Below are 14,439 nucleotides of genomic sequence, written 5' to 3'. Positions count from 1 at the left end.
ATGGAGCCCAGGAGAAGAACCAGCCCTAAGCCTTCGTGTGAGGTAATGAGGTCATGGCAGCAGCCTGGAGTGGCTGGGGAGCGAGAAGCAGTGAGTGAAGAAAATGCAAACCCCGATTCAATTCTGAACCACCGCCACACCCCAGACAACCAGCCTGCAATTCTGTGGAAGTTACTCCATGTTGCTGAACCTCTGTTTTCCTCAACTATAAAATGGGAGCGAAACCCCGACCTCACAGGGTCCCCGAGGCTCCCAGGCATAGTAAGCACTCCATAAACGAAGGCTGACCTCTCCATCTTAATGATCAGAAAACTTAGTTGCAATCTTGCTTAGAATTACTTAGTGCTTAGAAACAAAACCAGGCTAGGGGCCAAGTGTTTCCAACAACTAATCCAGGGCTCCCTCCTTGCACCAGGGACTGAAGGTCTGGCTTCTCCTGATCCTCTGCGGAGAGGAACGACTCTCCCGGGCCCTCCACGGCCCTCTTCGAGTGATCTGCAGCGCCACCTAGTGGAGTGCCGCAGAGCTGGCTGCTCCTTCCCTCGGCCCCCCGGGGCGCTGTCTCTGACTTCCCCAGTAATCGACACTGACAGACAGTTCGTGTTATACGAGACACCAATACTGGAAGCTCCCCAAAGATAGCAGAGTGGGAGAAGGTATCGGTCTCCGGTCTTTGATCAGGAAATATGGCCCAGTCAGGCCAACATGAGGAGGGTCCCAAGATGGGTAAGGGCTGGCTCATAGGAATTTCAAAATTCCTAATTAACAGTTGTGACTTAGTGGCAGGAATTATGGAGCCTTTGCTAGAAATGAGAATTCCAGTTTCACCGAATTAGAGGCATTTGACAGCAGGTGAGGTGGTCCACCCTCCCTAATCTTTGCTCCTAAAGCTAAGAAGCTTTGCTCATACAGGGTTCGTGCTGCCCAACAGCACGAGAGCCGCTAAGAATCACAAGGAGGCTCTCTGTATTTCCCAGCTCCTCTAGAATATCCCTTGTCTTTATGTATTTTACTCGTATGGCCCCCTAGTTACTCTTTTTCCTAGATTGAAGATATGCAGGCTGAGCATCTAAGTTCATTTTGCAATCAATGCCACTCACACTTCTAGGGCTTTTCACCTCTGAATTCTTTAACTGTGGAAATGGAGATGATTTATTCTGGCTACTCTGACTCTATTCTTGTGACCTCATCTGTAAACTGTTACATGTTTTTCATACCGATGGGGTCAAAAGGTCCCAAAATGACGTCACTAGGAATTCTGCCTCTCCCCCTCCCCGCCAATTTTCCCATCATGACTTACACTCCTTCCATGTCTCCCTCTTTTGGAGTCTTTTACGTCTCTGCTTCACAAAATATTTTACAATTGTTCCAGGAGCTCAGGGCAAAATGAGGAAGAGCTCCCTGAGAGCACAGGGCTGTTCCAAGTGCCATGATACAGAAGTCCACTGTCCTTTGAAGAAAAGTGCTGACCATCTCTAACCTCTAGAAACTCTCTCAAAGTCACTAGAGCTAGCTTTCTAAAAAAGCAGAGTTCTTGGGGCACCTGGGTGGCTCAGTCGGTTGAGCCTCCGATTTCAGCTCAGGTCGGTTGAGCATCTGACTTCGGCTCAGGCCATGATCTCGCTGTCCTTGGGTTCGAGCCCCATGTCAGGCTCTGTGCTGACAGCTCGGAGCCTGGAGCCTGTTTCGGATTCTGTGTCTGCCTCGCTCTCTGCCCCTCGCCCACTTGGGTCTCTCTCTCTCTCTCTCTCAAAAATAAACAAACATTAAAAAAATTTTAAAGAAAAAAGCAGAGTTCTTGGCATTCTACACCTTTCATCTAACAAAATGAATAATCTCCCCTGACTTACAGCATTCACTTTATTTTTCCGGACTCACTTTCTTCCATTCCCTTTTACTCACCATCTGCTTCTGCTCTACGGGACTACTCGCTACTCACCTTCATGCCTCTTTGCTTTTGCCCTTGCTGGCTCCCTAGGCTGCTGTGCCTTTTCCAACATCACTCTACCTATGGAAATTGTACACAACCCAAGTCAGACGATGTCCACTCTAGTCAGAATTCACCATTCCTTCCTTTTGCCTTCTACCACACGTTCCTTGTTCTCCCATCTAGCATTTCTTTCTTCCTACCCGATATGAAAGTGACTTGTTTGTATCTGTCCTCTCTGCATGGCAGAGTCTTTGAAGGATGGGGCTATCCAGCCTTTCTTCATCCTCCCTTTCCAGGCCCTAGAAAGCTCTCCCTAACGCCGATGGGGAGAGGACTTGAGAAACTCAAAATATTTCCCCAAGTTTCCGAAGGAACTCAAGCAACAAAACAGAAGGACCTTTGAGCCTCAGGACGTTCAGGGCAAAGAATCACTAGGCGGATGTGTGTCACTCACATGTAGATGGTGTCCGGTTCCAGGCACCGAATGATCAGAGAGATGGTGGTAAGCTGCTTGTCTGGCACCTGAGAGGGCATGGCACAAGGAGACTTGGCTCCAGAGATGATGTCGTCCACAAAGCTCAGCACCGTTTCTGCCCAGGGGGAAGGAACGGAAAAGGCCATGAGAAACAACGACGGCCAAGCGGTGAGGGCATGGCGTCAGTTCAATGAGAACTTAACATTAACACTGCTTGGTGCCCAGTCTTCTCGAATTGCTGCAGAGAAAAAAGACCTAGAAGGAATTGGCTCTTCGCTTCGTGTTTCGTCAATTTAGAGCCGTTTGTCCAGAGTTGCAGATACAACTCCGGATGCAAGACATGCATACCCCATCTGTGAGCTCTTTTATGAAATGTTCTTGGCGAGGGCAGAGAACAGCTGCTGTGGTCAGTGGTCACTGCCAGACCTTTGCAGTACCTGTACACAGCAGGAAAAGAGCCTTCGGGGAAGCAAGAGACATTCTCCACACCCGAAGGCACTGCATAGGTCTCTCAGCCCGAGTGATGGTTTCAAAAGAAGCCATGTACCCTGAGTCGGACTGTGGATGCCACTCTCCCGTTGGCGACCACACTCACGCATAAGTCTTAGGCACGATTTATGTTGATCTTTCCCTATGTGTAGGCAGCAAAATCCTAAGGCATGGAACATTTTTCATGGGGCATTTCCCGTTCTTTAAGACTTCCCTCTTCTAGCTGGACCTGGGAAAGCAGAGTTTGCTTTAGGACAAGACACGGGGTAAGCACATCTGTTTGCACATGCTTGTGCCTGGAGGGGGGTTATTAGCAAAGGAATTTTTTTTTTTCTGTAATCATGGCAGTGGTTAGCACAGAATTGTTTCCTAATTGTGGGCTAGGATAACTAGTGTACTGTATTGTTTCTTTGTGAGTGTGCCTAGAGGCAGTGAAATGGACACCTCTGTAATAAACAAAAAGAAAAACAAAATCAAAACAAGACTTTGTCAGATAGCTCGCCATGCAAAAACTCTTACGTGGGCAAGATGGCTGTTCTAGCTTGTCCCCGCTCCTCCTGCACTGCCCTGGGACACAGGGGACCGGGAGCAAAGGCCAGGAGGCAGGGCGTTTTTCTTCTTTCTTCTTTTCACCAATGGATCAAGATGAGCCCACGAAGTCGGAGATGCTCACCTGTCTCCACTTTGGAGTGGTCCATCCTGTCAGTGACCTTTTCTTGACGGATGAGGTAATCTACAATCTGCACCCCGATCGGAGGCTCTGAGTGTTCCCACTCCAGGACCACAAGGGTGCTGCTGGGCTCATGAGCCGTGGAGAGTCTCAGCCTGAGTGCATACAGAAAGAAACAACACATGGGGTCCCTGTTGACACCTTCAATTTTTTTCTGATACTGGCCATCTTCTCAACTGTTACACCCTGAAGTCTTCCTTCTAACCTTTCTTTTTTTTTTTTTTTTTTCAACGTTTATTTTTGGGACAGAGAGAGACAGAGCATGAACGGGGGAGGGGCAGAGAGAGAGGGAGACGCAGAATCGGAAACAGGCTCCAGGCTCTGAGCCATCAGCCCAGAGCCCGACGCGGGGCTCGAACTCACAGACCGCGAGATCGTGACCTGGCTGAAGTCGGACGCTTAACCGACTGCGCCACCCAGGCGCCCCGCTTCTAACTTTTCTTAACCAACTGCTACAATGATCTCTCTGAGCGCCTGTCTCCTTCACTAGAGACCAATGGTTCTTGAAGATCCCAGAAATCTACATTTTATTACTCTAAGTGCCTGTTATAGGTTAGGAACTCAACCTATATTTGTAAGTAAGTGAATCAAAAATGAACGAACACCTGCATCTTATAGGGTCAATGGATAGGGCTTATAGGGTCAATGGATAGGGCTTTCGGGGTGGCCCTTTATATGGCTTGGAGATATCATTTCTGGATTTGCTCTTGAAAATAGGAAGATGTGCTTAAAAAAGCTCATACGAAGGCTCAGTGAAAGTGGTGTCTTGGAGAGCCCTGCATTAACAAGGCCATGATCAGCTCAGTTTCCATAGTGTTACCAGGATCTGCCCTGTTGGGGGGGGAACGCTGGCTTCCATCCTTGCTATGGATCTGCTGGCCGGGCTTTGCAACAGGCTCGGTGTGGAGGCAACGCACACATGGGGGCTTTACTGGACAAGAGAGATGTGACAACATGTTAAAAAGTTCTCTTCGGGGTGATGTCCTATGTCTGCAAACTCTGATTTCAGTTTCTTTCTTTGCTCTCGGGTTTCTTTGAATATCCTGATTCCCAACTCCAGTATTTCTTTGTTTTTTCCAATTCATAGTCTCCTCCTTCCATGCAGATTGTCTATTTTGGCCACTCTTTTGCCTTCCCATCTCATACCTCTTTGTACTCAAGACACACTGAGATTTGGTGGTATGGATCTCCTAATGGTCCCCGTGGTTTCAATTTGCTGCCTTGTTCTGACTTTGTATGTGTGTCTCACGTTTCTCACTTGCTTCCAATTCCCCGTTTCTTCCTAGACCACGGGTTTCTGGGGATTTTCCCAGTTCCTGTTCACTCCAGTCTCCCTCCTTCACATGCATCCCTGCCATTCACCCTTGGCCTCGGGTCCCATATCTCACAACCTCCCACAATCATCATCCTCTGGTCTCCACTCAGCTCACAGATGCCTGTCACTGGTCTCAGGGATCACTGTGCAAGGTGCTGTGGATGGAGCACACTAAAGCAAAAGTCAATTTCAATTCAGCAAATATTTGTTAAACACCTATTGTCAGAATGACCTTGGGGCTAAAGATGCAGGGGAGTGGTCGACAGACAACTATACATGTGCTTATAATAATGTGTGATAAGAACTTTAAGAAGAAATCACGGGAGGCTGTGGGAGCAATAGCAAGGAATTTAACCAGTGGGAAAATAATGCAAAACACATGCTCTTTAGTGGCTTACTCTGAAGGAGCTCATAGTTTGCATATGACATTAAAGATGGAATAGACCCAAAACAGTGCGGATATTGACAAATTCATTAATTAGAGTCATATGCAGAGTGCTATTTTGAAGAAAAAGCATTAGGAAGCTTAAGTGAGTAACTAAGCCTTTCTGAGAACTCGGATTCTATGAAAATATGGACTGAAGCCCCCCTCTCCTGAAAAATTGCGTGCGTGATTACAGAGACTCGTGTAAAACCAGAGTGCATTTCTATTTCCAATGGCCAGTCAACATTCAAGAAACTAACGTCTGCCACTAAAGAAGTGATTAAAGTTGACACAAGAAGTGAAGTCCTTAATAGAGGCTCCTGCTTATGGAACCTCTGCTTATGGAAAGTTAGCCCAATTTGATCTTTAGCGATGACATATAGTAAACACAGGTTTGGAGAAAAAATCAGCCCTAAGACACAAATGGTTGGCTCTTGTGTCCACCTAGTGATAACTATTTGGCGGCTTCAGTGTTGTGTCAAAGGTAATTTTCTTAGTTGGTGAATCCATCCAGAAGCATCATCTGCTTCCAGTGGCCCCCTTTATACCAAAAGAAAGGACTTCTACTGACAATGAGCTTGATTCTCTTTTGACTCAAGAGGTCCAAGTCATGGCCGTAAAGAGCAAGGAACGAAGGGCCGGTGTATCTAAAACTACCCTTAGAGAGAGGTCGTGTAGACAACACTGGTCTGGACTGACCGTCTACTGTTGTGTCCTCCTCCTTCTCGGTTCTCTTCCTGCTCATCCTGGCCCGTTGGTAATGCCCACCTGTGCTCCCATGCAACAGGCCAGAGGGCAGCGTCCAACAGAACCAGCCTCCCACTTGCTGGTTTCCTCCTGCCGGCTCGCTCTTGCTGACTCGGGCCTCCTGTTCCCGCTGGTCCTGATCCTCCCTTTGGGCTTTCTCTGCCTCAGCAACCCACGGGGCCACGCAGGTCCGGCTATTCCTGCCAGCACTCTTTATTAGACACCATATGTCTGTGCTTCACCTCTAGGGCAGATGCCACAGTAGAGGCTAAGGCGGTTCCTGCCTCAGGCCCTTTACAGGAATTTCACCAGTTCTGTTCAGCCTTCCCCTGAGGGCAAGGAAATTGGACATGTTCACCGTGAACCACCCTAGCAGCCCTCTGTACTCTGTTCACTCCTCAAAGGCACATACCCCCTGATGCTCATCCCCAACTCTCTTCTTCCCAGTTTATACTTACTCTGGAGCAGCCCTTCTCATAGCTGTGGTTGCATCTCTCATTTCTTTGGGGTTGATTTAAATCTTATCTTTAGTGCCTATCTTTTTTTTAAAGTGTTTATTTATTTTGAGAGAGAGAGAGAGAGAGAGAGCACGCTAGTCGGGGAGGGGCAGAGAGAGAATGGGAGGCGCAGAATCCGAAGCAGGCTCCAGGCTCTGAGCTGTCAGCACAGAGCCCGACGTGCGGCTTGAACCCACACACCGTGGGATCATGACCTGAGCCGAAGAAGTTGGGTGCTTAAACGACTGAGCCAACCAGGCGCCCCCTAGTGTCTATATTTTCTACAGAGCTCCAGACTGTCTTTCCCTCTGACCACTGAACATCTATCTCCATTAGGACTGCCCTGACAGAACCCCAAGACGGGTCCACACGAACACAGCCTCTTCCTCAAGCCTGCTTCTTTTCTCAGCTGTGGCCTATTCATCTTCCCAGCCACAGGGGCAGGAGTCTTAACATCCATTCTCAACTCATCCCTCTTTCCCCCTCCCACCAAGTCACCCACTGCTCCCTGCTGGTTCTACCTAAAGTCATCTTTCTATCGTGTCCTTCCCACACGATCACGGCTGAGATCCCAGCTTCTTAGCGGTGGTGGTTCTGCTTCCTGCTCAGTGACCTTGGAAAAATTCAGTCCATCTGAATGCATTTCCTAATCTCTTAAATGAAAGTGATAACAGTACCTAATGGCTCCACACGGTGCCGCCACCCAGGGCGTCCTTGGCCTAGTTAGCGGCTCGCTACAGGCCTCTCACTTCCTCCTTTGCGACACCACTTTATCCTCTGATCTGCACGTGCTGTCCTACCCCCTCCACCTTCAGGGAGAGATTCAAGGGCCACCTCCTTCATGAAGGCTTCACCATTCCCCAAATTCAGACTTGACCGTTCCCTTTCACACTTGGCTGAAACGTCTCATAGAACTCCTAGAACTCTTATCGTCTGTCTTCTACCTACAGCTTCTCTGTGTGCCTGCCTCCCCCGGAAGATGGAAAGCTCGCCGAGGGCAGGTACTGCCTCGCGGTTTTCTTACCCAGCACCCAGCCTACTGCTTTGCACACAGTGGACCCTCTGTAATCTACGTGTGCAGAAGCGTGCGGAGGCGTGCATGCAACAGAGGCAGAGAAGGGGAATCGTACACAGGCTGTGGGAGAGGCGCACAGGTGGGGAGTCCATCAGCTCCAAAAGCGGTGGAGTCACATCGACACCAGTCCTCGATGACGTCTCCAGTCCCTGAGCACCACAGGGAGCTCATGGTGGCCTCCTGCAAGAGCTGCAAGAGAGGGCAGGGGAGAGAGTGAGCGTCCAGGAGTCGGGGCTGGGCCACCACAGTCGAGAGACAGAATCGAGGCTCCGTCTGCTTCCTTGGTTTTTGCATTTTTAAAAACGTTCATTTATTTATTTTTGAGAGTGAGGGAGAGAGAGAGAGAGAGAGAGCACACGAGTAGGGGAGGGGCAGAGAGAGAGAGAGAGACAGACAGACAGAGAGCCGGAAGCAGGCTCCGAGCTGTCAGCACAGAGCCCAACGCCGAGAGATCATGACCCGAGCAGGAGTCGGACACTTAACCAACTGAGCCACCCAGGCGCCCCAGGGCTCTGCTTGGTTCTAAATAATATCCGGGCAGTAGGCTGTGGCACCGCCTCACCATTTTTTGAGCTAAAATTCCCAATCCCTGGAGACCGTTTCTGGGAAGCCAGACCTCGCAGGACCTGTAGGGTGCCTCTCTCTCATTAATGGGACAGGTGAAGGGCTGTCACTTTGGAAGCAAGTCTTACTTCTCCCTCCTACTCCAGCCGTCATTCCACACCCGGGACCCTAGCGACAGTAACCTCTGTCCCATACACTGCCCTTACCTCCCTTTCCTCTGCCCTGAGGCCCTTGGCCCTTTCTCAAATGCCTCTCTGTGCCTCCTTGTGTGGCCTCTGCACCCTGCCCAGCATGGCTTCCTCATTCCTTCAGCACGCCTTGTAGCCCACATACGATAATTACACAGTTCTGCCTTGGGTTGTGATTGCGTGTGAGGCCTCTCTCTCCTGGTAGAGGGCAGAAAGTGCGGCCGACACGCTAAGAACCGGGCTCCAGAGCTGTCTGCTCTGGGTGAGGACTTCGGCTCTGCCAATCACTGCCGTGGGACCTTGGGCCAACTGCATAAATGTTTCCTCACTGGAAAGACGGGAGACAAACAGCACTTTCCTTACAGGGTTGTGATGATCACATGAAATAATATACGCCAAAGGGCATAGCATAGTACTTGTGCTATGCACGCACTAGTCGCATATAAATAGTACACAGCAGTCATCAATAAATGTCAGCAATTATTATTGTGTTTGAATGACAGAGGGGGGTCTTATGGGGAAGCTTATAAATGCCGCGGAGCCTAGAACAATTCTTTATATACAGTGTTTTCATAGCAGATATTCACTATTAAACAAAAGGACAAAGGATAAAATTAGACCAGTCAAGGAGCAGAACTTGAGATGGGGCAATTCTCTGGCGAGGAAGCAGATCCTGACGGGCACTGACCCTTCAGCGGGGTGCTGCTGCCTCAACCCCAGGCCAGGGATGGGCAGAGGGGGAGGCTGGCCGCATGGCACATGGCTGGCCACGCTGGCCAAGGTCAGCTTTCTCTCTGGGTCAGCCCATCTACTGCAAACGCTGCTTTTCCTGTGAGTCTCTCCTCTCTGACCCGCTCTTACCAAACCCACATGGAAAATTTGGGGCCAAGAAACTGAAAGAAAGAGACGGGGAGGGGGGGTGGGAGGGAGAAAGGAAAGAAAGAAGGAAGGAAAAGGAGAAAAAAAAAAAAAGAGGAGAAGAAGAAAAAAAAAGAGAGAGAGAAAGCCCTACAAAAATCAAAATGTCCACGCTGAAACCAGTATCCCAAGTTACGTTGCTTCAGAACTTGACATAGTTGAAAATAAGGGTCAATATTGATCTTCCTCATCCCAATCCCTCAGGTTGGGAGCGTCTAGGGAGCAGGGGCCAATTCCTGAGTATCACTAAAATATGTGTGCAGTTTTAGAATCTCAAGGCCCTTGTAGGGCTAACACTTTAGTTTGAGCTCCTTGAAAAATGGTTATGATTGACAGTGGAGGACACTTAGAGTCAAAGAGGTGAGGTGAGCTGCTCAGGGTCACGGGCTAGTGAATGGGGGCAGTGACAGAACCTGAGCTCAAGGTGACCCATGCTACATCTCAGGCTCTTTCTAGCAAAGCTCTCTTCATAAACGCTGGATCTGCCAGTTCCCAGCATGAAGCCGGGCGCACGGTAGGTGCTCACTTTATGCTCTGCCTGCCTGAACCAAATTCAAATCAAAAGTATACTTTTCTAAACTAAGAAAACAGACTTTCATTGAGATCGGTAGAATAGAGAGGAAATTGTGGCTGCCCGCTTACAGTCTTCCATCAACAATTACTAGCCAAGCACCTGTGGGGGTGTTTCCTGTGCTTGGCGTTAAGGATACAGTGATGCATAAGATATATACAGTCTCTGCCCACATAAATCTTGCAGCAAAAGAATAAACAAGCACAAGTTACATAAGTAGCCAAATAACTACAACTGGGTGGTGGGGGCTCCAACGGAAAAGGGTGAAATGTGGCAGGAGGGACAAGGAGGGTGGCTGGTCTCACAGAGGAGTTTGGGAAAGCCTCCCTGAGGATGTGTTTTTATTGAACTTGGAGGGACAGGTCAGGAGTCTGATTACAAAAGATGGGGAAGTGTTCCAGGTGGAAAAACCAATATTAAGAAGACTTCAGCCTGGATGAAACTTGACCTCTAAAATCAACGGAGAAGGGGCGCCTGGGTGGCTCAGTCGGTTAAGCGTCCGACTTCAGCTCAGGTCACAATCTCACAGTCCGTGAGTTCGAGCCCCACGTCAGGCTCTGGGCTGATGGCTCAGAGCCTGGAGCCTGCTTCCAGTTCTGTGTCTCCCTCTCTCTCTGCCCCTCCCCTGTTCATGCTCTGTCTCTCTCTGTCTCAAAAATAAATAAACGTTAAAAAAAAATTAAAAAAAATAAAATAAAATCAACGGAGAAAAGGTTGCTCTGGCTCTAAGAGACAGAGTGAAGGGGGAAGAGGTTCTCAGCACATAGGAAGGTGTGGGGTGTGTTACAGAGGTCGTGTGGGCCATGGTGAGGGGCAGTGTCACATTCTGAGGGCAGCCGCAAGCCATTAAAGTGGTTATTTTTTATGGTTATTTATTTTTGAGAGAGAAAGAGTGGGTGAGGGGCAGAGAGAGAGAGGGAGAGACAGAGAGTCCCAAGCAGGCTCCATACTGTCAGCACAAAGCCAGACTTGGGGCTCGATCTCATGAACTGTGAGATCATGACCTGAGCTGAGATCAAGAGTCCACACTCACTGGCTGAGCCACTGAGGTGCCCCATTAAAGTGTTTTAAATAGGGGAACAACATTATCAGATTTCCAACCCAAAGGAGTAAGGACCAACACTTATGACAACAAACATTTCTTCAAAAGCTTTAACTTTCCACTTTTGACGCACACAATTCCACGAGTTCTGATTCCCTCAATCCTGGGCCATAGCTAGCTGCAGAAGGCAGGACAGGGTAGAAGAGAGGAATCAAGAAGAGGGCCTTTTGGAAAGGAAGGGGAAAAAAATTAACATTTTTCTTAGTATCTGCAATGTGTCAGGCATTGCCTGGGGAGTCCTCATTTGTTATGAGATTTAATCCTGATTCCAGAAAAGAAATGGGATTTTCCCATTTTTGTTATTATTTTGTTCTAAGGAAAGCAGCTGAACTTTCGAGCCAAGTTCACCGGTCCCTTCATTCCTCCATTTATTCATTTCATTCATTGATTCAGCAAAGTGCTCACTATGTGTCCACTACAACTCGGCACTGGGGTTCCACAGAAGAACGAGTGCTTCTCAGGGTCTCCAGGAGAGTGAACCATGTGAACACTTGTGATAGGAGGTGATACGCGTTCCAGAAGATGTATGGATACAGACAATGTGCCGTGAAAGCACACGGGTTGGCCTCGGAGAACAAGGGAAGGCTTGTCACAGCGGGTGACGCTTGAGCTGAAACCTGGAAACACTTCACAGCAGGAGTTTGCCAGTGGCAGAAATGTATGACAAGCCATTCCTGGGAGCGAGAGTGACAAGTGTGAAGGGCTAGATGCACAACAGAAAATGTGTTTAAGGAGGTACAAAGAGTTAAAATTTGGAGGATAGAACATAAAAAGTATAGAGTGGGTACACCCTAACCGTGTAAGTGAAGACACCGTTGGGACAATGAAGGGCCCTTATAATGACATGCTAAGGATTTTAGATTGTATGTAACAGATTCTGCAGAGCCACTGAATTATCTTGCTGCAGTAAGACCAGATATCCACATCAGAGAGAAAACTCTGACTGGTCTCACAGGAAAACCAGTAAGAGGTTGCTGTAACAAGATGGCGGCCTGATGTTACAGTGGATGACTGAAATAGTTAGGCTGTGATGGGGGTACAGTAACAAGAGAATGGATTCAAGGTATTTGCCTCTTTTTTTTAACTTTTAAAAATGTTTTTATTTATTTTTGAGACAGAGGTTGACAGAGCATGAGCAGGGGAGGGGCAGAGAGAGAGAGGGAGAGACAGAATCGGAAGCAGGCTCCAGGCTCGGAGCTGTCAGCACAGAGCCCGACACGGGGCTCGAACTCACAGACCGCGAGGTCATGACCCGAGCCGAAGTCGGACGCTCAAGCGACTGAGCCACCAGATGCCCCTAGATTCAAGATATCTGTGATCCCTGGTGATACACAGATGTCAGGGAGTGACAAGAAAAGGAATGGTCTCCATTTGGGGCAACTTGGTGGAAGAGAATCCCATTCACTGAGATTGAAGCACAATGTTTGTGCTGTTTGGGGTGGAAGATGGTGAGTTCAAGTTTGTTGGGTCTGGGACACCTGGTGGGTTATACGGCTCCACCTACTGGTTTCTGGGCTGCTTCTAATCACAGACTGAAATATGGCATCATAGATTATCTGGTCCCAGAGAAGGAGGCCAAGGAGACCAAGAGAGGTTAGAAAATTGGTTCCAGACATGCCAGAGAGGTAGGGATAAGAACACACGCTGACTTACAGGTTTTGTGACTTAGCTCCCCCACCCCCTCCTTTGCTTCTACACTCCACATCCTCATTCTTTGGGAGAAAGAGAAAATTGGAAGGAAAAGCAGAGGAGTAGAGAGAATGAGCAGAGAAGAAAGAGTGCGTCTGAGGAATCAAATACGTGATGGTGACTGAACCAGTTCGGCCACCTTTTCTATGCGTTTAGAAATTAAAATATTCAAAATACGGCCAGATGCCTGGTATCTCCCAACCACTCTCGGGAAACCAGTGCAGGGAGACAGGGAGGGGCCAAGATGTGGCAAGTAGGAGATCCAGAGAGGGGGATGATGAAGGACAGATTCCTCCAGCTTCCCCATCATGCTCATGACGCCCCTGCAGGAAGCCATGAGTCTCTGTCCTCTTCTCCCACCAGGCTCTTCCTTATTCTGCAGCTTTGCACGCCTTGCCCCGCAGCACGGGGCTGGGAGTGTGCTCTCTGCCTCTGCTGTTCCCAGGCAAGTGCACAAGTTCCCAGGCAAGGTGATCCTGGGGCACCAGCAGCCTTGGGTGCTCACAAAAGACAGGTAAGGGTGCTGGGTTAAAGCCACCGCAGCTTTGGGTCTCCACAGTGACACCAACCCCTCCTCCTCATCATCCTTGTAAACCCCCCTCTTGTGGGCCTTTCTCTCCAACTCCTCCTCCCCAGTCACTTCTACTAGACTGAAGAGGAATTCATAGGCCAAAGGAACCATTTATTCTTTTGAGAAACCCTTGTCTTCAAACACTCAGTGAAATGTCTGTGGCAGAGGTGGAAAGGTGAGGGAAGCCCACGTGTGCAAAATCTGTCCTTGTTGGTCTGAGCATCACCTATGAAACAACACGATACACCAGGTGTCCCTTAAAGGAGGACAGAGAAAGCAATTATGGCCCCACCTCGATGGACACACCTCTCAGGCAGGTAAGCAGCTCTCTGCTCCGACTGTACTATATCTTGTCCCCAAGGCCACCTTTGCCTGCAGTCTCAAAAGTCCCACACCCTGAGCTTTCGTGTTCTTAGTCTTGTCATCGTCATCACCGTTGCTGTTGTGTGTTTGACCCACTCTGTTCTGTCTGTCCTTGAGGAGATCAGAGAGCTAGGAGATGAGCTAAGCCACAGGTCTCCAGCTTATCCCTTTGGGTCCATTCATTTTCTCGCAGCACCTTTGGAAAGGGAGCCGCAGAGGGAAAGGGGGTGCTGCTGGGAAATGTCATGATCTAGTAGCATTATTTGAGGCGGAAGATTTGCATGGATGTGGTGTTTTATAGTCTTTGTTCTGAGAGTCAAAGTGACGGGCAGAAAACCATCCCCTCCAGGCTAAGACCAGACCCTTCCCTTCGGGACCTGGGCCTGACGCACTCCTCCTAACCTCGCAGCTGGTCCAGGCTCGGGATCTGTTAGGGGAGCCGAGCCTCCTCTCAAGACTGTCCCCTGAGGCTTTCTGAACAAGGCCTTTAGTGACTACGAATGCCATGCCTCCCTCTCCACCTTTTTCTTTCCAGCCCTTGTTGCTCAAGGACCTACCCTAATGCTGAGTTGTGACTCCTGACTCATTACCATGGGTGTTGTGGATGCACTGATTTGATTTCATATGCAAACATGCAAATCTAAACAAATGATGTGCCCGGATTAGCTCAACAAAAAGTCTCACTATCCATATTCTAGCAGGGAGCTCAACTACACCCTGTCACTCCCCAGGCCATCTGGAAAGCCCTCTGTTGTTGCTCAGGCCTCCCAGAGTCAAGGGTCCCAGGCCTC

General features: G+C 49.0%; 1 protein-coding gene across 5 annotated transcripts in view; it reads right to left on the bottom strand.

The window, feature by feature from the left end:
* Window positions 1-14,439, bottom strand: part of ASTN1 (astrotactin 1) — a 305,254-nt gene that overhangs the window by 19,020 nt on the left and 271,795 nt on the right. For all 5 annotated transcript variants that reach the window (XM_045452809.1, XM_045452805.1, XM_045452807.1 and 2 more), the window contains 3 exons: window positions 7,738-7,871; window positions 3,568-3,719; window positions 2,385-2,520 (listed from right to left, as the gene is read on the bottom strand). In XM_045452809.1, coding sequence (XP_045308765.1) covers window positions 2,385-2,520; window positions 3,568-3,719; window positions 7,738-7,871 — 422 coding nt within the window. The remainder of the gene's footprint in view (window positions 1-2,384; window positions 2,521-3,567; window positions 3,720-7,737; window positions 7,872-14,439) is intronic.

This window comes from Leopardus geoffroyi, chromosome C3 (assembly GCF_018350155.1).
Source record: "Leopardus geoffroyi isolate Oge1 chromosome C3, O.geoffroyi_Oge1_pat1.0, whole genome shotgun sequence".
NCBI classification, from domain to species: Eukaryota; Metazoa; Chordata; class Mammalia; order Carnivora; family Felidae; genus Leopardus; species Leopardus geoffroyi.
The sequence above is the reverse complement of the archived record's forward strand: the minus strand, read 5'-3'. Positions and strand labels throughout refer to the sequence as shown.